Here is a 26,626-nt window from a genome sequence, read left to right on the forward strand (position 1 = left end):
TTGTCAGTTAATATTTATTATTACTTCTACTTTTTTTTCGTTTATTTATTTAAATTTTTGATTTACATTCGCATATACGATTTTTTCAATATCTATTAACGATTTTCATCAATTGAAATGACTATCTAGATTTAAATTTTAATTAAAATGGTTTATAAGCGTTTACTTGTTTTCCAGCTTAAATGAAAAGTAATTTTTTATTACCATTTTTTACAATATAAATAAATTAATGAACGAAAAAAGTACTTACTCTAGAAGAAGGATGTCGAGGAGAATTTGATTTATCTTTTCGATGAGTTTTAAGATGCCTAAGAAATCGTGAAAAACTTGTCCTCTTCTTTCCCGCTCTCTCTGTAACATTCAAAAAACTAACTTAATACTTGATAATAAGAATAAAAAAGAAATAAATTCACAAATATTGAAAAATAACTAAACAGATAGGATGATTATTGTTATTTTTTTTAATACCATAATTATAACTGTTTAGGCCTCCTGACGTAAGTCAAATCAAAATAACTTAGCATACGCTTTCTAATAAAAATGTTAAGTGAAGTAGTTATCTACTACTTATTTATACAACCATATTAATATCTATCTACAAGGGGCCACCCTCCTTCGAATAAAATACTGTTTTCCTTCGAATTTACTCGCTCATTAAACACATACACATTAAAAAAACAAAAACAAAAATACACACACACACACACACACACACACACACATATATATATATATATATATATATATATATATATATATATATATGAAAGTAAATAATTAAATAATAGTCCTAATAATGAAAGCCAATTGGAGTAAATAACTGCTTAAATATTTTTAAGAAATAATGCTTCTTCATGCAGAACGAAACCATCAATGATTATTTTCTAACGAAAAAGTTATTATAATTGCAAAGGACGATAATTTCAAAAAAAGGATTTTTAAGAAACGTTAATTATTTATAAGTAATTTAAATAACATTTCTTCCAAAGTATTTTTTTTTTTTTTTTAATTTTAATTATGAACTAGAAACTGAGACTACAAAGGCATGTTCAACGCAACTGCCAAGTTCCCCCAAAACAAAAACCTTCTTTCAAAGGCATGTTCCAACGAAACTGCCACGTCCACTGAAAAAAGAAAAAAATTTTCAAAGGCCTGTTCAACGCAACTGCTACAGTGTAATAATAACAAACCCCAAAAAGCCCATGGCGGTTCGCGCGCAATTCAAGATCATTGCAATTGCCACAACACAACACGATCAAACCGTATTTGTGTTACTTTTATTTGTCTTCTACAGTAATACCACGTCGAACTCGTTTTCGATAGAGCCTCAACAGTTTCTGATAGTTTCTGATCGATTCCAACTGATGTTCACAACTGGTAGCGTACAGGACGATAATAATTGCGCAGCTGAATATCTCTTAAAATAACGAATGAAGAGTGATGTGGTATTGTTTACCGATGATGACATTTATATATTTCATATTAACACACTGTAACTGACTGACCGCATTCATTCCTTAGCATCTATAGTACTTTCATGTAGCCGATTAACACACATCATCTGGATGTTTCCATCTAAGGATTTGAGATGGTACCTTTCATTTACCCACTTATGTTTGGATTGTGGAAGGCGGCGACTCATGTCCCAGCTGTACAATTTGTTTGCGTCATTATTGATGTACTTGTATTTACGTGGCTTATTTGGATCGTAGGTCTTTGGGTGGTATGAGTAATTACTCACTCTGTGTTTCCGAACGCAAGTAGTTATTCCACCTCTGATGCCTGACTTAATAAACATGGTACAAGTCGACATTACGTTGCAGTTCTAGCTCGACCTCCGTTTCGTAAAGTATTGCATCAAATGCCAATACCGGCACGAATACATAGTTTGCCAAGTCAAGACTGTCAAGTCTTGATTTACTGTCAAGTAAAAGTTTTCGAAGACACGTCGGTTAGCAACAAGAAATCCAATGTTTTGCAGCCAAACTGTTGCCAAACAGCCATTGCATGCATACAGACTTATCAGTAATATCAGTTAGTTTCTCTTTATCAGTTACGTTAGCTGCAAAATTTATCTTTAGACGGTAGGGTCGTTTCATCAAGCTTGTCCTATGAGTCAACGTAATCATACGGGAAAACGCCTTTTCTGGTAACCAGCGATTGGTGCTCGCGAAAGGTTTTCCCCATATACTTAAAAGTCTTCGGAGAGGTCAGAGACAAGTTTATCTATCCCGGTCACCACAAACTAGAACGTTTCGATATATTTACTTTCATGTTGTCGGTGATTGTTGAACTAATTGTTAAAAATTTCTCGGTTGACTTTCCAATAACAATAATCTTTTGACTGTCGTAACCACGTTCCAATGAAGTGTGGGTCGTAACCGGCGATAATATGAATAAATATCGGTATACTGGTTTGTTTTCTTCTACACAGGTGGAAACCGCCACATAGTGCAGCTCTGTACTTTCCGGAGAGGTGGCAGTGGTCTGTTTTTCATTGTAAATTTTTAATTTATCGGATCATTACCAAATTTCTTTATACCATCTCAGACCTCTTGATTGTGTTGTATCTCGAGTCATCTTCAGATGTAAATATTATTCTTTTGTTACGTTTCAGTTTGTCTGCCACTTTTGACGTTATATTGAATATTTGCCATACAAAGTGTTGAGCAGCATCATAACACCTCTGTACATCAACGGCGTTTCAGGCAATACCTACTTTATCAACAGAGTCATGAGACACAAAGTACAGACTATAACTCTAGGCTCTGATACTGTTCAGGGTGTTGTGTTAATTGAGGAAGATGACATACGATTACTTAGTATACAGTCTCTTTTTTTTTACTGTTTTTTTTCTGTTTTAGCCTCCGGAACCACCGTAAGGTATTATTTCAGAGGATGAATGAGGATGATATGTATGATTGTAAATGAAGTGTAGTTTTGTACAGTCTCAGGTCGACCATTCCTGAGATGTGTGATTAACTGAAACCCAAACACCAAAGAAGACCGGCATCCTCGATCTAGTATTCAAATCCGTATAAAAGTAACTGCTTTTACTACTATGAACTCGAAATCAACGTACCCAACGATTGGAACCCATGTTCTGGTGATTTTTGAACTTTAACACCGACGACTTGACATGTTTGTCGGGTTTTGGCACGATACAGTGAACCGCTTCATTGAACGTACAGCATCGGAGGTGAGCCTGCATTTTCCTTTCACAATCAGCGACTTTTTGGAAGAAGATTTACATATTTTAAAGCACCGTTTACATATTTCTATATTGTGTTCATTTTCCGTTAACTGCGTTCGGATCCGACGTGAGAAATCGGATACGTAACGGTGATGTGTCGTTTCATTCTTAATGTACAGGAAATAGTAGTGATCCGCTTTTTCGACATCAAAAACCTTTAGTGGCTTGATTTCACTGTTTTTCTTTAATGTATATAAATTTACAGATTTGTCCTTAATTTGCTCAAACTTTACGACGTATTTGATTACAGCTGGACATTTTATCATGCTAAAGTCTTATTTATCTTCCAAAACGCTCATTTACCCTTGAGGATATCGACCAATTATATGTTTAGATAGTGTAACCCATTTGAAAGAGTAGTTGTCATTATTTCGAACGTTAATAGAAGCTTTTTAATCTTTAATTACCTTAGATAAATCAATGTACGTCGAACCACGTAAGGAAAAGTATTTATATATGCGGACTAATAGAATGCGTATGTTCAATACCACCCGCTTCCTTTAGATAGAAATTCTCTTTTCAATTATTTTATAGAATGTCTTATCTAGAACTTTATCTATATCGGTGTTGACTACTAATAATTCGGTTTTAAAGTTTGTCTCTTTAGTTTCGTATTCTTCGTTATCGTCTTCGATTTTTCTACGTCTTTCGTGTGTATGTTCCAGAAACAGGTTGAATTTAAGTCTCTTCTCGTTATCTAAAAGCTCGACTAATAGGTTTATGACTAATTGTTATAACAAATACAGAAAGTAATAGAAAGAAAAGTTATGGTAAATACAGAAAATACATAACCTTATTTCCATCATCCTTGTTGTTATGATATTATGTTACTAAATTATTTTGGAACGCGTTCTCAACTAAACCGCGTCCGCGATTCGCATTTCCAGTCTTGAACGCAGCTTCGCGCCCGCCGATATGAAGCACAGCATATATAAAATAACAATATAAAGAAGAATGTTTGTGTGTCCGTTTTGTCTTTTATATAGATCTACAGCTTAATTCCGTTCGTGACGAAATTTTGCAAACTAACAGTTCCAAAATTGAGGAAAATTGTTATCTACATTTCATTTTGTAAAAAACATTTAACTTTACTACATTTCGTTTTGTAAAAAGTTCCAATACCACCCTTTTCTACCACTTAAACAAATTTTTAACGCGCAGTTTTGCAGTTTTTCGTGAATATTTCGAAAACTGTGAATAAATCAACCAAAGAAGTGATTTTCAGAAAGTTCATCAAATTTGCTATAAAATGCTATTTTCTCGGCTTCTTAGTTCCGAAGGTATCAACAACCAAAGTTGAAAATTGGTGCATAACTGTTTTTGTTATTTATCCCGCTAATAATCAAACATTAAACATATAAAAAAAAACTACAGCAGCAGAAATTGATATGTGATCATTTTTAATTGTATGCGACAAATTCTAACGGTGGAAAAAACTGTCCAAAGTTGTTAAGTTGGAAGTTGTTAATAATATTAAGGTTCTATATAAATACACATGTGTGAATATGGACGCACAGAGACAACGGGATTTACCCCACTGTGAGTGTGTCACCACATCATTTGCTATTGCCTTATCACCAGTTTTCCACCTTATTGTCGGTCTTAATCGCTTAATGTTAGTGACACCTTTGTATCCGACGCATTCCTTCCCGCACCAATTCTATTCTATTACGTATTTATCATTTATTACGTAACATCGATTCGTCAAAACTGTGCAACGGAACAGATTCATCGTAAAGATCTGTTGCCTGACGTAATAGAAGCCACGATAATCACAGGAAATGCCGCAGGAGAAGACGTATTTATCCCTCGCATTTCTTTGATATCCAGTAACATAAACATGCCTTTTGAGTTCAAATGATTGCAGTTTCCCATTCGGCTTGCATTCGCTATGAGAATCAAAAAAGCAAAGGGCAAATAACTTTGTGGAGCAGGAATTAACTCGGAAAGTCTATATTTTTTGCACGGCCAATTATGTGTAGCTTGCTCAAGAGATGGGACGCCAAATAATTTATTTTCCTGTGCTCCAGATTGACAAAAAACCATAGTGTACCGTCAAGAAATACAGTAAAAGCTTTCGGATAAATAAATCAGTTGTCGAAATGCCATCTACTAAATCCCCTTCTCCTCTTATATAAACAAAAGAAATAGAAATATTTAAATGAAGCTTCTTTACTGTACTCTTCGCAAGGCCCGAGCAACGCCAAGTAATCCACCTAGTAAATATATTCTGAATTTTTAACCGGGAAAATTTACTAACTAAATTTTTGCCACTCTGTAAAATTGTATTTTTGTGGTTATTAGATGATGAAGCATTTCAGCGAAATATTTTGGCGGAGAAATAATATTAATTTAATTATTTAAGTGATTTTTTTAGAAATTTAATAAATTAGTTTCCCTTTTTAGCACTGCTAGATAAACATTTTAAGGACTACGTTAAAGAAAATATAAAACCAAAACCAACATTTCTAGGAGTTTTTACCAGGTTATTATAAACTTCTACTAACTGTAATAAATGATAATGAAAAAAAAAACGATGAGAATTTCAGGTAGGTAATAAAATAATGTACATATTAGTAAAAAAATAAATAAGTAAAAATACCCGTAGGTTATTTTTCCCCTTTTTTATTTTTTACTAATTTTAGAATTGGTTAATTTAGAATATTTTTATAAAGGAACACACAAAAGATGGACGCTCTTGGCTATTGTTATAAGAAGGGTAGCTTTTTGGGGATAAGACCTGTTAAAAAAATTCAATTAACTTTTGACCGTTAGAGATTGAAATGGTAAACAAAGAAACGTGATCTTTAGTACAAGTATTCTTTTCATATATATATATATCTGTACCTATAACACAACTTGTCGTGACTGACTGATTGATTTATCAACGCCCAGCAAAAACTAATGAAGATAAATTGATGAAAATTGGTATACATGATCTTCTTACGTTATAAGTGCACACTACGAAAAGATCTTTTGAAATTCCGAGTTTGAAAGGGATTAAAATGGAGTAAAAATGAAGTTTACAATTTTTTTTTCTAATATCTAGGTAAAATGAAGTTATCAACTTGATTTTTGGCGTGTGTAATTTTCATGTAAATATTTAAAAACTAATTTCAGGATTTTTTTTAATTCGACCTTAAAAAAGGTGAAGAAAGTAAAAATATTTGAACTATGATTGCAAATTTTTTTTATTTCCAATTATACTAAGCGAGATATTCACAAGATTGGGTTTGCAAATTTTCTATAGATAAATAACTAAAAACCATTTTTGGATTTTTTGAATTTCGATCTTTTAAGGGGTGCGACAATTTACGGCACGGCGAATCAATCAACACTATTACTGTACATGCGGCTGGCTGCACCTGCTTGCGGTTATTTGACTAAAAAACGTAAAAGTAATTAAAAAATCTTTTAAAATAATGAGAAACGAAGTACGGTCATCTCTTACGATGTTTGTCGGGTAACACTATGAACCGGGAAAAATACATTTTTACTCGTACGAAGTACGGGTAACCAATTATAACTAATATTTTTAAGATGAAGACCGACTGTTTCGAATCCAACATTCTTAGATCACTCAAAATTTTGGGTCCTGTATGGCTCAAACTGTTGCTCAGAATACACTGGTATTTTTTATAAATTGAAGAGGATTTAATTTTTATTTATCATTATTACTCTCACAAGCAAGAGTTTAATGAACACAGAGAGGTCCAAGGAGTAGAGACCACTGGTTAGACATCCCCTGACCGCGACTAGAAACGCAGGCAACCATATAGGCAGGCGAAACCGCGGTGGGTCCGCTAGTATATACATAAACATATAATAAATACTACAAACAAAACGAATAATCACGCATCTTTTACATAATTTATAACTACTGCATCGAACAATTCATATTGTGATAATTTGTTGTTTATTTAAAGTAGTATTTTACTTGTATCTGAAACCTACAGTGTTTATTTCGTTTTCCCATTGTAAAGAAAGTTGCCTATTCAACTATAAGATGACAAAAATGACTATCAGGAAAATTCATTCAAGAATAGATATCGTAGATCGAAACAAGTCTAAGCCTCCCTCTGTGAAGTGCTTTGCAAATGAGTCGGTAGTGAAAACGATCAACGAAGTTGGACTTTTAAACTAGACGATAAAAATTATTATAAAGCATTTTTTATCAATATGAAACTCAAATGAAAAATTCTAATTTTCTAGAATACTCAATTCCTAGTTACTGTGATGAATAAGTGATTTTACTTCATATACTTATTCGTATAGTCAAACGCTTTTTTAAATCTTAAGAGCAATTAACGAAAAATGTGGCTTCGTTGTATTTTTAATTATCTCTGAATAAAAGTTTGACTAAATTTCGGTATCTAACTAATTTAGGAAGGTTGAATACGGAAAGTTTATTATTAAGATATGTACCTTTTAAAACTCTATAACATCAACTACTAAAATTATTCCACCAGAATAATAGTTGAAATCAATTATAATTTCAAATTTCTGCAAACTAATTGCTTAATTAAGGGAAACAGTGTCATAATTAAAAATAAACCTATTACGGGAATTTTTATTTTTAATTAAAATATAAAATACAAAACAGGTATAATGGAGACAATTAAATCATACATAAATTAATATAAACTATTTTAAATAATAGATAAATAAAAGTAACGTAAACGATACCTTAGATAATGGTTATCTTTAACGGGGAGAATACGATGAAGCGAAATTTCAGACATACAAGTGTAACAGTAAATGAACTTATTTAGTACCCCATAAAAACGTAAATTACTCTTAAAAAAGGAAGTACAATAAATGGAAAACGGAATAATTCACCATAAACTAGACAGTGTTAAAAACTTTTCTACTGGAAGATTAAAAAAAAAATGAAAAACTTAACAACTATAATAAGGAAATCCTCAAGATTCTATGCAAGTGTAAAATTTTTCAATTTGGTTCAAATATCCAATTCTACATAATTTTTCCAAATTCTAGAAAATTAAGTTATTCTAAAAATAAATAAACCGCATAATAATCATGGTTTAATAAATCAATTAGACTACATCATAAATTCATAAAGAAATTCATCATAAAGAAAGCATACATTTATGCTATTTCATACGAAGTTTTCTGGGAATATTTTCCTTCAGGTCGTTATACATTTTTTCTACTTTTTAATCAAATAATAAATAAAAAATGATACAATTACTCCGCCGCGGTACAATCTTTTTTCGGTAGATTTCATAAGAAAGCTACCTACTGTAATGGGTACTATGATTCGACTTCAGGAAAATTTCGATGAATTTGATTTATGATTTCAATTTCATCGTTTTAAATTGACACTTTATCAACATTGATTTGATTAAAGTTTATTTCTATAACAAATTGTTCATAATTTTTTTTTCAATTTAAACTTGCAAAAATTATTAATATTAATTATTATTATTATTATTAAATGAAATGAAAAATGGAATATTAATGTGTTTCATTAGCTAATTAAACAATCACTTCGATTCAATTTGTTTGTTTAAACAAGTAATTTTTTAAAACATCCAAATCATGGATGAATTTAATTAATTGGCATTTTCATCTAGCCCAACGCCAATTTCTAAAAAAACATGTGTTTACTTCATAAGGATAGCAATTTTTTTTTTTGCGACTTTACAATCAAAGGTCGACGAATATCGCGGGCGCTTTGCGCCCGCGACATTGTCGGTCTTTGCAAGATGTTGTCACGCTCAAATCTCGTGCGAAACGTAGTTCCACACAAACCAATTTTTTATTTAATATTATAACACGATAATATTATATAACGTACTGTTATTTTTTGTCTAATAGGGACAGTCTAAGGTTAGGATATCAGAAATAATTAAGTGATATAACACCAGAAATAATCAGGTGATACACCTGAATTATAGTCATTATCAAGAACAATAATCTTCCTTAACAGTCACAAGGAAAAATACAAAAAATAATAAACTACAAAAGGTAACAGAAAATATTACTTGTTAGTAGAAAATATTTACTTGTTAGTAAATTACGAATAAAAATTTATCAATTCTGGAATTATTAGTAACGCACGTGTTGTGCGTTATCCTCTTTGAAAGGAGGAAAATGTTTTAATAAAAACACCTTAATATATTAATAAACCTCTTTTCTGTTATTCGCCCCAGACGTTTTTGTTAGTTTTCGCTGGTTTATGTAAAATTATGACATAATATCGTTTGAAACATAACATTAAGTTACTAATAACGTCAAAAATAAATTTTGTAAAATTGTTACCTGTGTTGGCCTATACGGCTTACAGATAAGATATCGCGGATGGTATTATCTATTTGTACTCCATGTTAATATCTTGTTCTGTGCGCAAAAATTAATATACCTGCATAATAATGTTACGTTATTCAAAGTAATATTTATTTTAAATTAGTTAAGTGTGCAGAATATGTTAAATGTGTGGGTTAAGTTTGTAGCATAGTCTTCAAAAATAATTTTATAGATTACTTTTATCCGTACGGCAAGTCTGCTTTTGGATTACCTAATTACAAAATGGCAAGTAAAAGTTTGCTTTTTGTTAATATTTTACTATTGTAAGTTTCTTTGTGAAGGTAAGGTAATGTTTCGTTAGTTGTAGTGTAACAGCACGCTGTAAAACTGTTGTTATGGGTGACACGATTTATGGGAAGAGAAAACAATAATTTATTAATAATGTATAAAAAATAGAGTTGTAGGGCGCATAACGGAACGGAACTGAACGCAAGGATATCAGGGGATACTTATTCCCCTACTAAGCACAGAATCTGAACATCATTTCTTTGCTATTGGTTATTTTTATTACCGAACGTGTATTTAAATGTTAATCGCCGTTATAAATTTGTTTTTGTTTTAAGAAGGACGGAGTTGGCAACTGCGTTCCGGTATTTTGTAGATCAGGTTTTGAAATGTTTTTAACTTACGTTATTCCTTGAGTGATTAGGAAGATATCTGCGCCTTTATCCCCGAGGCAGTTTACTCCGTCCACTCAAGGCCTTTCGATCCAGTAGGAATATGCGCGTGATGGGGCCCTAGTTTTTGGAAGGTACAATGAATTCCTTCGTATGCGAATAACAGAAAAAACCCGAATAAACTTGACAGGAAATAAGATTTAGAGAATATGACCTTTAAAAATGTTTTCAAAGGTTCTTATTAAAGAACCCGATAAAAAATTTACTGTTTTATTTTATCTTCTATCTTACCTTCTTTATGCAAATATACAAAATATAAATTCTGTAATTTATGAGTTATTTAATCCAAAAACCTTGATATGCTTAATAAAAAAGATTGACCGTAATTTTGTTTTAATTATCACCTTGACAAAGATTTTGATAGGCCAGATTTAATTTCTTAATAAACGTAAAAAACTGGGTTAGAAGAACTCAGAAGGTAAGAAGTGAATAAAAAGGTTTTTAGGCTGAGTACTTAAGGCTACACCCTCTCTTTCTTTCGAATACATAATATGAACAATACTACTTAATGAATTAAAACATTTTTATAGGAAAATATTATCACGGTATTTATTTTCGTCTTTACGGTGTGAAGTTGAAAAGAAACAATGTAAACATTAATTTGTTGTTTTTTTTAAAATTAAACAACAAAAAACACATTTTATAAAAGGTAGGATTGTAGATTTTTCTTCACTGCGAAGCACATAAGTTTATACTTTTACTGTAAGAAGAATACTAAAATATAGAAGTACAAAGCAAGTAAGAATTTTAACGATTTTTACGCATAAGGTAGTCGCGCTACGTAATTAATAATGAACTGTTATTTTCCTGTACTATCAAGTTTTCATCGTAACTTTTGCGTACGAGTGTATTTGTGCGAGCGCTATGCATCTAAATACATGCATATACGTGAAATTAGATAAAATATGCATATAATTAGTAATATTTAAAATAATAATACTGACTCGTACGTTTTGTTTTGCAACAAATATACATTACGTTTCACATTATGTTTGTATAAATATATTTATATATACTAGTGTATTATACAGAATTCCATACTCTTATCTTGTAAATAAAGTTCATTATAAGATTCTTCGTTGTTATACTCACAACAATATATAATACAAATTTATTCCAAAAGGTGTGGTATGAACGTTACTAACAACAGATTACGTCGGCAACAGGATTCCGTGAAATCATGTAACTAAATAAAAGAGAAACATTTTTATAAGGATATGCTACAACAAGATTCTCTCGACCTTTTATCCTTTACAAAAATAATTGTTATTTATTTTCATACAAGATATTTTCAAGTTATACAAGGAGAAAACAAACAAAAAGGACAAACAAACGACTACAGCGTAATTTATACACAAAAATTATAATAATATTGCAAGTAGTTAAATAGATAAAAAGCAAAATAGTATTTATTATTAAAATAATATTAATTAAAATAAAATAATTAAACTTATATAAAAAAAATAAAAAATAATTCAAATTAAGTAATTAATTAAAATATTATTAACAATATTATTTATTTTAAAAACAACTTTAAAGCGTACATTTGCCCGTTTAATGAATGCAAAAAGCTATTATTAATACATAATTAATACAGTGAAAATGTAATACGAATAATGGGAAATTTAATGCTCCCATTAAATACAAACATAGATATTGCAATAAATTAAGTAATATAATCCCCCTTTCTCCAAGGCGGAGTGGTAGCGTTTCAGCCTTTCATCTAGAGAAACCGGGTTCGAATCCCGGTCATGATGACATTTTTCACAGGCTACAAGATTCAATTTTAATATACCACGCACAAGTTTCAAGTTTATGTGGCGATATTATCAAGCCAAAAAATATAGTAAAAATAAAAACCTACAACGGAATGTTTTTCAAAGTTAACGTCATTTATATTTATATTCTTTCTTAATGTACACGTTGCAATCTGTTCAGCTAGTGAATAATTGCTTCAGTTACTGAAGCAAACCCCCCCCCCCCCCACAAGGACATTTGGAATGAGGATGATATGTATGACATATAGATGAGGTGTATGTAATCTTCTACTACACTCAGACCGACATTTCTGAATTGTGTGGTTAAGTGAACCCCAACCACTAAATTATACCAGTATCCATTGTCTAGTATTAAAAGCCGTATAAAAGTAAACTAACTTTTACTAGGATTTAAACCACAGAATTTTGTAACTCGAAAATCAGCTGTTAAACTAATTTGTGACGTAGTATTAACTACTAGATCCTCTATTAAAGTCATTACCCGATGGGTAAAGTCATTTACACAAAATTTTCTGAAATCTTTTTTAGAAAATGTAACTTTATTAATTATGATTGAAATATGAATGAACGAGAACTGGCTTCAATCAATTCTGTCTGACATTCTGCGCCGATTTTTGGCTTAGGACTTAATTTTACTGATCATACTTCATTACACTTCATTAAAACTTATTTCATTTGAAAGTGAGATAACAACCTCCAATTCTTTAATAAAAGTGAACAGTAACACAGTTAACAAATATTCGATAAATAAATATATGTCAAAATATTCATAATATATATTTGTCAATATATTTAACGATTATATTTATAATCATTAAATATTTGTTAAATATTCGTTATTAACATCAAATATTTATAAAATTATTAATTCAACAATCTTACCTGAAATATTAGGTTAGAGTAAAAGTCCCTTGATTACTCTTTAAAGAAACTGTTTACCAAATAATCTAATGATAAAAACTGATTTTTCTACACCACAAGGTCAAAATTAATATTTGTAACCAGTATACTGAGTTCAATAAACGGAATAGTTTAATTATTATTAACTTTTATTTATACGACATACCAGAAATCTTGCGCATATTACGCACGTGAAAAAAAATGTTCAACCGTCACTTTAAATTGAATACAATTCTAAAATGTATTTTATTTTTTTGTAAAGTAATTAAATAAAATTATTTAAAAAAAATAAATATACAATTTTTATAAGAATCTGCTAAGAAAATCCAAAAATAATACGATTCTAAATTATAATTTTCAATTAATATTAAATAATAAGATGTTTCACCAAATTTATTATTTTCATTTTATTTTACTTCTAATTTTATTTCACAAATTTTTTTTCATATTTTTTTTATTATCACAGAATTACTTATTGTAAAACGTTTTCTACAATCACGGGTTAATAATTATTAAATCAATATATTTAAATTAAAAAAAAGAAAAGTTAAAAAAATAAATAAAAAAAGTTAAAAAAAAACAAAAGGAGATGAAGTTTAATTCGAACCGATGATCCTTCCCTTTAAGATCCAAATATTTCATTAATTAAAATTTTAACTTTAATTTTTATTTGCAGTCAAAAAGGGAGGTGCACAACTAGATGTTACAACAGTGCTAAATCCAAAATTTCAACATCCTATGGCTAATCGTTTTTGAGTTATGCGAGAAACATACTACATACATACGTACGTACGTATAGACATCACACCGAAACTAATCAAAATGGATTCAGGGACCGTCAAAATGGATATTTCCGTTGAAATATGAAAACCGAAATGTTTCGCATTCACAATAGTTCCTTTACTTCTTACAAGGAAGTACAAAAAAATTGTTTAAATTAAAAAAGAGATGAAATCTGAAGACCAAACTTTTTCACGATCACAATACTTCCTTAACTATTAGTAACACTTCCTTAAATAATAATAACACTATTATTTCACATAATAGTGAAACTATTATAAAACGTTTTATAAAAACACAAATATTATTGCGATTGAACTCCAAAATAAACAAAAAATAATAATAACGAAAAACTAGATGCGGTCTCCTATTTTTAAATATTTTTTTATTTTTGTAACACATTATCGCTAAAATGCAACTTGCAATCGAAATCTTTATCCCAAATACTAATAAATAAAATCCTTGAATATTTGCTTATTCAACTAATAAGAATATATAAAAGCGATTACTATTAGTCGATGGTCCTTAAGGATTTATTATCACTCTACAGAACGTATAAATTTCACCTCATATTTACATAAATATTGAAAATACATTTTTCTTACAAAATAAGGGAAGTAAAAAATCCTAACGTAGAAATCCCACCCATCCAACACCGGCTCTATATATATGCTACGGATTGAATCCTCACCAAGGATGATAAATGATGATATAACAAAAACGTCAGAAAGAGTAGCAAAAGGGGGAAAAATAAAGAAGGGGAAGACAAATGAAGAAAAAACAAATCTCCGATACAGTCAATGAGAAGAAACAATTAATTTATTTAATTCTTACATTTTTATCAACCGTTGGGATATTTAATCCAGTAATAAGCTAAGTCAATTAATTCCATTAGTATCTGCATTGTTTTCTGCACAACTGTATTACTGTAAGGCGTTTTATTTTCTAAGTAAAAATATATTTATGAATCTTTGTAAGTCCGTGTTTAGATGTTTAGAAGGGAAAATTAAATTTGTAAATAAGTAGCATATTTTCCACATGTGCTACATATGTACAAAAGTTTTTTTTACGAAATAGTATGGGTTGATAAATGATATATATTTATTCTATCCTATAGTTAACAGAAAAAACTAAAAAAAAAAAAAAAAAAAAAATACTTAGACTATATACAAAAAAAGTCTTAACTTACCATTTGGTGGAAATTCGTAGAAATACGCCGACCTTGGGCTTAGACAACTGAAACAAAAAAAAAAAACAATATAAATTAATTTTATACAGGCTCAAATGAAAAAAATTACCCTAAAAAAGTTGCCGATAAAAATAATATTTCTCTATGTATATATCCTCCAATAATTAATAATCTCATGAATATCCCAAAAAAAGAAACCACTTTAATCAAATACAACATTACCCGTCTCATTTATGTAATGAAAATGACTGTATTACTCAGGGAAAGATTGGGGAGGATTCAGGATAAACAGGAAACAAAATGTACTATCATACCTCCTACTACAGTACATAAAAGACTTCCTTTACTACACGGACCACCCAACCATCATGAATTTTCTCTATGAACGTTACAACAGAAAAAAAATGTACGAATTGCCCTCGAAACAGAAGGTTGAAGTGGTGCATAAAAACAGTTTGAGGGTTGGATGCTGGATGCCATTCTGTTTTATATATATATACTAAGTACCAGCACAGAATATTACGATTTCGAAAAAGTTTTTTTTTTAGACAAACCTTTATTTCACACTGATGTGATGAAGTAATTAACAAATAGAGCACAAAAAATATCGTATGATTATATCAGTTAAAAGCTATTCGTAATTGTTCTAATTCTATTCATATTTGTTCTTTTCTTTTCATAAAAATTAGTTTCAAGTATAAGCAGCATACATGAAAGAAACCGGTTAATATTACTACTTATACTTAAACCTATAAAAAAATTAAGGTCCTTTTTTTGTTCATTTTGTTGTTTTTTTTTATTAATATGATAATTATTCGTAATAATTTTGTTTCCCAACAAGAAAAAAAATGGCTTACCGGGAAAAATGTATTAAAAATAATAATAACCGATGAAACGAATTCATATTTAAACGGTTTAACAAATCATGATTTTATGGTATTAAAAAGATCCTTGTGTATGGTCAACTTAGGAGAACCTCGAAAAATATTTTGTTAAAAAAAATTATCAAACGCTTCTCATATACTGAATTCATATACATTATGAAGCTTCATAATGTATACTATATTATACGGTGAGAAAATATTACAATGGAAATTACATCTATATTAATTGAAAATGGTGCCCATATAGAAACTAATGATAAAGATAGATGTACAACTTTATGCTACGCATTTTTTCAAACGCTTTTATAATGAGGAAATTCTGGTTTTACTATCAGATAATGGAGCAAGGGTTCGTAAATATTTGGCAAATCTTGGTGAAAGTAAAAAGGCGGTATATTAATTAACTACTTTACATCATTGTTCTAGTTTTTTTTATGGTAATAAAGCACAGAAAGCACCTGAAGAATCAACGGCATCAGTCAAGAATTGCTTTCCTTGAAAATACTGATGTTATTTTCGCCCGTAATAAACAAAATAAAGATTGGAAACTATAAGGTTGAATGTCATTTGATAAATATCAGTAAAATTGGTTCAAAAAAGAAGTAAACAGTAGACCTCCATGGAACTCAAAATTTTGACGCTATAAAACTGTGATAAATCCAGAAAGACTCTATGCGGTAGAAACCCTAGGACTGTGCAACCAAGATCTACTGAAAATTCTAGAAAAAAAAGAAAGGAAAATTATAAAATAAAACTTTCAAGTTCTAAATTTTAAAAAATCAGGTAAAATTAATTCCAAATAATAAATTTTACATTAAAATTGAAAAACTGTCAGACACGATAAGGAAAAGACGAACTGCATTTTACTCCCATTTATTTAGAATGAATAACAGTAGAAAAGAAATTTTTACTTTCAAAGTAAAAATACTAAAGGAAAATCGTTCACTCAAGTCTAAGAAGACCTAAAAGAAATGAAGATATTTTAAGAGAATATTAAATTTGAAAATAAAAGGTCCCAAGAATCGCCAAAACCCAAGAACAAAAAGAGATGAACTTTCTGAAGAAGGAAGAAGAGATATCAGAAATAACGTGTTCCAAGATGAATTCTTAAAAAAAATAATTATGGAAATTATTGCAGGTAATGAAGTTCATGAAAACTCTCTGATAAAACTCGTATTAATTTACTAAACTGCATTATCATAAAGGCTGTAAAGCTGTCTCTTTTTTCTGTTCAGCTTCCGGAACCACCGTAAGGCTGTATATCCTACCCTACTAAAGGACATTTGTATGTGTGTCTGTGTGTGTGTCCGTCCCCCTTAGCTTAGCACCGGAATGTACCAATCACTAGCGGAAAATCCCGATTCGTTAGTACATGTCTCGTGGTGTCAGGTGTACACTTGTTATACTATTATATATCGATAAATATACGAAATGTATAATAATAATATATACTTTTTTTATTTACGAGATTGTTTTTCTTCATAAAATAATGAAGTATAACCAAAAAATAGACACGGGAATGTACCGATCACTAGCGGAAAATCCCGATTAGTTAGTATCAATTTCTAGAGTTAAATTTCTAATTTAATTTTCGTTATATCAATTTATCATTCAAAAAAAATATTTTTACACAAGAGGTAATCAACTTTGGACACCTAATAATAATCCCATTCCGAGACGCCGTACGCCAGGGGAATCCGCCCGGAGGGCCTACTACTGCAGCTAGTAACAATATTAAAAAGTAATGACAGCCAAAATATCTTACATTTAAGTTGTAAAAATTTTTGTCATTTATTTTGTGAAATATCAGAACCGTATAGCTTGCGCTAAAATCAAAAGCCATCACTGAACATAAAATAGCTATTTTCAAGAATAATAAACATCTCATGACAGGTTTATTAGGGAAAGTGATGTTTGACGCGATTCCCTTCTTTACTGAGCCAAATGACCGAGTTGCATATCAGCATGCCAATCCTACCGAATGAATGTACCACTCAGGACTACAGGTGTTACACCTTCACTCTATTCATCGAAAGGATTGGCTGTCTATATAATATACAATGTTAACTCAGAGAAAGAAATTCTGATTAGTACCTGAGGTGCTTTACATATGTCACAGCAATAATAAAGACCGGTAAAAGTTCTCTAACCGTTCGTGGTCTGTTCTATTAGACGTCTATTCTCCGCACGTCGCTCCTCACCCATGGTACCGTCGGTTACTTTTTACAAATCACTCGCTGCTATTAATTAACTGGTAATATTTAATCCATCTCTCATTCAAAAAATTGGAAAAAATAAATTGACTAATACGAGAGACCACGAGCGGATAGACAACCTCTATAAATATCCTGAAGCATTTAACTAATGTTAGTTACCTTCCTGTTGTGAAACCTTGCATTGTATATACTGCTTTAACTCAGCAGCTGAATTCATAAGATACGAGTATAGTAACTAATGATCCGTTGCTAAATATATACAATACTGCTAATACAAATCAACATAATAATCGTAATAAATAATCGTTATGAATCAACATATAATTTAGATGCAAAAGACATTTAAATTTTATTTTTAATAATTAATTTATTTGTTTATTATTTTTATTTATATTATTTTTAACAATTACTAAAAATTATATTTCATATTATTTATTGTAACTAAATATTTTTTTAATATTTTATAACTATGCATTCACTAAATAATTAAAAAAAAGTTTTCAATTTCCAATGATACGTCTAGATAATACAGATGGACCACATTTGAAAAAGGAAAAAATGAAAACGAAAGCTCTTTGATCAGAACCGTAAAATACCCACCTCTTCAAGCTCTTCGTACATATAGATTCAACCATCGGTAAAAAAAAAAAAAAAACTGATGTTCCCCTCTTTTAAGAGGAATTCGTTTATGTACAAACCTGCATATTAGAGAATGCAGCATTCGTTTTAAATAAAAAATATATAAAAATTACCGCAATTATTGCGTTAGAATTTACCAGCATTAAAAATATATATTTTAAATATTAATAATATTTTACAGTAACTACAATATTCTCTACTAATTTACTATTGACTTCTTTCTATTCACTTTACTTTTGATTCTATCAGGCCACCCATTAATTTAAAAATTTTTAAATATAACATAATTTTGTACATTACTTTCACTATTTCAAGCAGATCTAAATTATTTTTGTTACTTATGGCTATATGTTTGTTATTAATAAATATTCTGGCACATCAGAAATTTCTAAGCAACCATATTTTTTCTGTGAAATAATTTGTAATTTTTTTATAAGATCTATTTATTTCATAAATCTATACGTATAATAAAATGTTAACTAGGGTAATCCCTATACGCGCATCACGAAAAGACTACTGAACAAATTTTAATAAAACTTTGCAAATTTATACTTTAGAGGGACGGTCAATATGTCCGATTAGAATTATCTCGATACTTCTAATGGGGATTAAAATAATAAAAATATTCATAAAAAAAAAAATTAATCCTTTTTTCTTCATTTTACCGGGTTTCCGAGAATTAACTGAACTTTGATGTCTTATTAGAAAAAAAAAGTTATAATCCTATTAATGAGTGGTTGGGCTCTCTTTAACAGGCAACTCATAAAGTTTCTCTCGGCATGTACTAGATAGTGCTGTGATTACAACGTAACCGCATACAGTCGCCGTGATCCACAGATGAACGTACAACGCGTAGAGTGGTTTATTAAAACAAACTCAGACACACAAATTAGACGTAATTTTAGAACTCTTTATAAATTAGAGCCACCCTCCAGGACAAGTACGTGTTCGTGGTATGATAAATTTAAAGAAACTGGCAGTATTGAAAATAAGAAAGGTGCAGGTAGGCATAGAACGTAAGATGAAAAATGGAGATCATTCCTTTTCGTAGCCCTGGGAAGTCAAATCAGAGTACAACATGCGAGTTAAATCTTCCGCGATCTACCAATCACAATGTTTTGAAGAAACGATTAAAATTGCGTTTATAAATTACAAATATTGCAGCACATTACACCATATCATCACATTGAAAGAAAGGAATTTGCTGTGGAAATGATTAAAAGAATTGAAAATGATTGTTACCTTAAAAGGTTATGTTCTCAGCTTAGGCTATATTTCACGTGTCTGGAAAGGTGAACAATCAGAATAGGGGGGTTCGAATATGGGCATCACAGAACCCACATGTTACATTTGACTGTATTAGAGATATCCCAAAAATTAATGTTTGAAGCGGACTGCTTCACGATCGTGTGTATGATTCGACCTTTCTTCTTTGAAAAAACTGCAGTTAACGTGAATATCTATGTGGACATGTTGGAAGGATTTGCTTACCATCAGCTTGAACAGTTACAACCCGAAATCATATTCCAACAAGATGGAGCGTTGCCATATTGAGGTTTATTAATGCGCGAATCTCACAACAACACATTCCCAAATTGCTGGACTGGATGTGATGAACAGATTGCTTGGCCACCTTTTACTCGGAGGTTTCAGGATCTTGTCCTGATCAGGCACGGTATTTTTTCATACGGTACAAAATGCATTATCATTATAAATAAACAACAGACAAAAATTGAAAAAGTATTTTTCAATGCTAAAGGGAAAAACCATGCTCAAAATTAAAAAAAAAAATCAGATAAAAGATTCTGTAAAATATAGTTTTAATCTTTGATTTTAAGAGTTTTTTTTATAAAATGGGAAATACGAAAAAAAATACTAATTTTCATCACAAGAAAAATATCGAGCTACAAATTTCAATAAATATTCTTCACATATATTTTTGAAATCCTTAACACGTTCCACCATTTCCTTTCTGTATACACACACACACACACACACACACACACACACACACACACACACACACACACAAAAGCTTGAATATATATATATAAAATCAATCTTTTCAAATGTAAAGATCTGATTTAAATCGGATCAGTGGCTATTAGCATAAAAACTAATAAACAGAGAAACAAGAATTTTTAAATTAAAGAACCAATTTTGGTCAATAAGATTACAAAACGAAATCGACAAATTAAAAAAAAAGTAACATGCACACCGATAAAAAAAGAAATGTAATTACACTTACGTGTACATTTAAATAGATTAGTTTTACATTCAGTTCATCAGTTTTAAGTAACGAATTTTTTTTTAAAAAAACCGTATTTAACCACAGTTATTTTTAATTAGAATTAACCTGTACTTTTTCAATAATAGTTTTAAATAGAATTTAAATGAGTCACTGTAGGCAGAATGTAAGAAAATAATAAGAAAAAAGGTTAAATATAATAATAGTTAATTCACACAGGAGCAAGTTAACCATTAACTGAAGATCCAGTCTTTAAATAATATTAATAAACTGAACGTTTTATAGATTTTTTGCAGTCCATTATTTTATAATTTAAAGGAAAGAGAACTTTCTTTTTCAAAAAAAGAAAAATATATTTTTATCATTTCTTGATAATTTGATAACGTATTTAAAACTTCAGAAGAACATTTTTATTATAATACAGTAATAGATAAGTTTTCCATTTTATCTTTTTTTTTTTTTTTTTTTAGTTGTAAACAGAGTTAATAATTGTATCTTAGAACGTTGTTGTCAGATTACGTAGTATGTTTGAACTTAACACGTCTTTTATGTATTTAAAACCCATACCACTAACTTCTATCCGTAGTTGTAAGGCTGTGGCGTTTCTTGAATCGCTGCCAAGAGCTTCCCAAATATCCTTTGGGGCTGAGAGCTGGCTCCTCTGTGTGTCTTATCAGACTCTATAATCTTCTCTCATCCTATTTCGGTTTTATTCAGCTTCCTCCTTACGTATCCTCTCCACCGATTTCAACTGTCGCACTCTGAAAACTGTCTTTTGAAAGGAGTACGTTTTGTAACAGATATCTTTTCTTATTATTTTTTTTTTTTTTTTTGATACCTCAGTCAAGTTAACATTGATAAATTTTGTAAATGTACAATAAACGATTTACCCCTCACTCGCTGTTACTTGCTCTCTATATTTATCTTCTCTATCCCTTTCTATTTCAAACTCTTTTATGGGTTACTAACCACGCAACTTAATTCAGTCAATCGTGATTTTTAACAATATTTAAAAAATATTTATTTTTATTAGATTTCACCTGTTGAAAAATTAACTGCATTTAATTTTTTTATGCTGTTATCACGTCGCCTGGCTTTATCCGATACCACTATTCTCTAAATTTTTATTGACACTTTTTTCGAATTTTGTTCATATTTGTACAATAAAAGCACAAATATTTACAGGAAAACAGATTGTATGGTGAAAAGCGCGCTAGCTACATGAATACTAGTTCACTTTTAGGAAGAGCATAAGTACAATGATCATAGTACTTCTTAGAACTGTTTACAATATCAAGCTAAATAAAAGCAAAACTACAAGCACTGCATTTGAAAATCCTAATACGGTTTTAAGGGAAACCTTAATTTAAATATACAGAAAGAAAAACTTACTATAGTTAACTATTTACGTTAATTTTATTACTAATTCTAACATGAATTTTACAGCTAAAGCAAGAGTAGGATATGAAAAAGCAAGCTATTATTCAGTGAGGATGAAGATAAAAAATACAGTCTGTTTTCATTGCTATTCAATATGTATGAAAAATAAGTAATCAAATTATTAAAAAATAACCAAATGGAACGTAGAAACAAACCAAGAAAATAAAATATAAAGGTGTTAAATAAAATTCGCTGATGACTTTTTTCTTTTACATGACACCGACGTGATGGAAGAAATACAGAACGGCATGCATCTATTAATCGGAAATAAATTTTTTCTTAAAATAAAACAGCGGTACTACGTAATAAGGAAGAATAGCACCATAATAATAAGTAATTAGTTGAAGTTCTTTAGAGAATAAACTTACAAAAAATGGACGAAGGAAAAGAAAGAATATAGAACAGACAAGGAAAATTTTCATAATGAAAAATAAAATTTAATAGAATCAGATAAAGATCCATTAATTTTTAAAAATATTGGTATGATACGGCGTGTTTTGAGAACGACACGTGAATAAAATAAAAAACCAGAAAGAAGAAGAATTCATGTGACATGTAGTGTTATAGAATATATGAACTGACAAAGAACAAAATACAGAAGTTTTAAAATAAAATTGATAAAAGAAAAATTTATTCGGAATTTTCTAAAAATAAGAAATGGGTTGGTTTCGGGCCATACATTAACATATCCAGGTTTACTTTTTCACTGGTAGGGTTTTGTAAGAATTCAAATTTTGTAGGAACATAGGAATTCAAAAACATAAAAAAGGATAACTAAGGATGTAGGATGAAGTCCAAATACTTTTATTTTAATTCAAAATAAAATTATTACAATACAGACAGATATGGAGAATAGTATTAAATCAATTAAATAATGATTCAGCCTCTTTCCCAGTAAATTCCTTTTTTATTTGTTCCCTTTACATCATATTAAACACGTATAAAGAGGGTATCACAAAGTTCTCCCGGGACTTTCATAACATATTCTATTCGTGAAAATAATGGAAAAAGTTCATATAAACATAAGTCCTAAAATTTTTAGTTTGCGGTTTACAACTACTGAAGGATTTCGCTGGGATTTCAGCTACCCCGGTGAAATGAGATCGTAATGAAATTTTTAGGACGTTAAGTAAGAAACAAAATTAGTGATTTCTTATAGTTTTGGAGCTGAAAAATGTAATTTTTTTCCAGAACTGTATTTGCAGTAGTTTTTAAGAAATCCGGGGTGAAAACCAATAAATTGGGATAAAACACTCTGTTTTTAAGTAGATTTCATAAGAAAGCTACCTATTGTAATGGGTACCATGATTTGACTTCCGGCAAATTTCGACATATCTTTACATCTCATATCCCTCCGACCACAAAATCACTGTCAGCTCAAAAGTTTACATATACATTTATTTATATTATATATTTCACTTTCTTGTGAACACGATAACTGCCGTAATTTTACGCCAATCACATTAAAATTTTTCCTTAAAAATAACTCGTCCCAAAATCTCGGTCGAAATCGTTAACGGCCAAAATCGGTCACGGGGCTAGAAATGAAGGGGCTTTTTCCAAAAAACAAAATACCGCTATAACTTTCTTATTAAGTAAAATATCGAATACTTTTACAGTTCCTACTATTCTTGGATAGGCCTAAAACTTATGTCAGTAAAGTTTTTTGATATCACCAACCATTGACCCAGGGGGTGGAAAAAAAGTGGGATTTTGAAGACAAAAAACATCATACTTCCCTTAATAGGCGCAGTATCAAATCGGTTTAAAGTGGTCATTAGTCCTCTAAACATTATCTAAAACGTTTGTCTTACTTATTTTTGATATCTGTCTTAGATATTTTTGATATGACCAACCTTTACGGCAAGGGATGACCAAAACAAAAAAAAATATCGCTATAACTTTCTTATTACGTAAAATATAATTCGTTTAAAGTTTCTACTAGTTTTTGGATAAGGGCTTAAAACTTATCTGAGTAAAGTTTTTTGATATCAAACATTGGCCCAGAAGGTTGAAAAAATGGAGTTTTGAAGAAAAAAAAAATCATACTCCCTTAATAGGCAAAGTATCGAATCGGTTTAAAGTGGTCATTAGTCCTCTAAACATTACCTAAAACTTTTGTCTGAAAACATTTTTGATATGACCAACCCTTATGGCAAGAGATGACCAACATTTTGCTGGAATTGTAAGATGGGGCTTGTCGTATGCTAAACATGTGAAACTTTTTTCATATGCAATCATTGCTGTATTGAGTTAATGTGAAGTTTTTCTTAACTTTAAGGTGGAAATCGTTTTTATACCATACTTAGCACCGGTGAAATCTACCTCCACCTTCCGGCGTGCCAAAAGGAATGTTTTATGTTTGATGTACAATAAATGAGTAATAACGTACGGTTAAATGAGTAATAAACTCATTCAAATTTTAAACAAAACTTGTAAAAAATTTAATTCTGCACTAAATATTGTAAGATAAATTGAATAAAATAATTCAAATTAGAAAAAATCGAATTTCATCTTTAAACAGTACATTATTACATTTCATACACCTTGGATAAATCTGAAAGTTTGTTTGTTACTCCATCACGCAAAAACTACTGCACCGATTTCGATAATTTTTTTATAATAAAAATATAGCTTATATAAAATACCATACCATGATAAAAATTATCATACGTTAATTTTTTTAAAACATGAAGTGATGTAATTTTGAAAAATTTATCAGTTTTTAAAACATTTAAATTTCTTTATTCAGCGAATACTACTGCACAGAGTTCGATGCAGTTTTTCTATTTTCTTCTCTTTTATATAGAGAAATATATAAGCTACAAAAAAATTCGCAATCTCAATTTTCTCGAATCAAAAATCTGGAATTTCAAACAGCATCCAAAGCTGCGAGACCGAAGATCAAACAAATAATCGTCGATGGACTCAAGTAAGTGTAATCAGCCGGGGGTAGCTGTAAGTTTTATGTAGTGTTTCTAAAATGGTGAGCTGGCTATACTTTTTCGGATTCTACTAGTAAAACTAAACAAAAAATATCCTTAGGAAAAATGACAATTTCTCCTTCGTTCTCCCACAGTCCGCCATTTTGTTATTTTTTATAAAAATTTATATCTCAAGTTCGGATAGATGAATCACATTAATATTTGGTAAGCGTCTTTATAATAAAGTTTTAAAATTAGCAAAAAATCAGGCCTTAAATTCCTTCGCAAATTACAAAATGGCGGCCATGTTTATTTTTCAATCGTTGTATCTCCATAAATATTAGTTTTATCAAAATTTATATACTAAAATATTATGCCTTTTATTTTCAACAAAATGACATTTTATTTTTTTTTTAAATCGGTTAAGAAATAGTCGAATTATGGAAGAAAATTGATGTTGTAATTTTGTGTACTAATTATTAGGTCTATTGTGAGAAAATTGTTACTTAATTTCATTCTAGTTTACAGTACTAGAATTAACAATAAATAAAAACAATTAATGTCATCGAATTGAACGTAAAGTGGTAGATATGAAAACAGACCCATAATTACATCAATTTTCTGCCATAACTCGGCTAATTGTTAACCGATTTAAAAAAATAAAATGTCTTATTGTTCAAAATTAATGGCTTAATATTTTATCAATAACATAAATTTTGATAAAAATAATATTTATAGAGATATAACGGATTGAAAAATAAACATGGCCCTCATTTTGTAATTAGCGAAGATATTTAAGTCCTGATTTTTTTGCGAATTTTAAAACTTTATTGCCAAGACGCTAACTAAATATTAATGTGATTCGTTCATCTGAACTTGATATAAAAAGAAAAGATGGCGAACAAGGGGAGAACGAAGGAGAAATTGCCATTTTTCCTAAGGATAGTTTTTGTTTAGTTTTACAAGTAGAATCCGAAAAAAGGATAGCCAGCCCACCATTTTAGAAACACTCTGTATAATCTATATTGTTCTCTTTTTTCCACTGTTTCTTCTACTAGTATTCTTGAAAACAATACTTTATAAATTTTGGAGAACACCCGACCCAGAAAGGAAGTACTGTTCATTGTGCAGTTGCATTTGTGCAATTAATGAATCGAGACAACATTTTTAAAAGGTAATGTAAGTTTTATCAGAAATGTCAGTTTAACTTTTTAAAATGGTTTGTAAGCACTACATTATTAATGCCAGTAATTTATAAGTCAGAACATTATAAATACGCTGCCAAAGTACATCCTGTTACATTTATACAATCTACACACTAATACAATGATGCATACTAAAGTATTTCTAAATATCCTACAAGCAAAC

At 29.9% G+C, this 26,626-nt stretch overlaps 1 protein-coding gene across 1 annotated transcript in view; it reads right to left on the reverse strand.

Annotated features, from left to right (window-relative positions):
• The window catches only part of LOC142321280 (uncharacterized), a 305,947-nt gene that overhangs the window by 212,603 nt on the left and 66,718 nt on the right, over positions 1-26,626 (reverse strand). The window contains exons 4-5 of the mRNA XM_075359277.1: positions 14,908-14,954; positions 251-351 (exon numbers count right to left, since the gene is read on the reverse strand). Of these exons, the coding sequence (XP_075215392.1) occupies positions 251-351; positions 14,908-14,954 (148 nt within the window). The remainder of the gene's footprint in view (positions 1-250; positions 352-14,907; positions 14,955-26,626) is intronic.

This window comes from Lycorma delicatula, chromosome 3 (genome assembly GCF_047948215.1).
Source record: "Lycorma delicatula isolate Av1 chromosome 3, ASM4794821v1, whole genome shotgun sequence".
In the NCBI taxonomy this organism is placed as follows: Eukaryota; Metazoa; Arthropoda; class Insecta; order Hemiptera; family Fulgoridae; genus Lycorma; species Lycorma delicatula.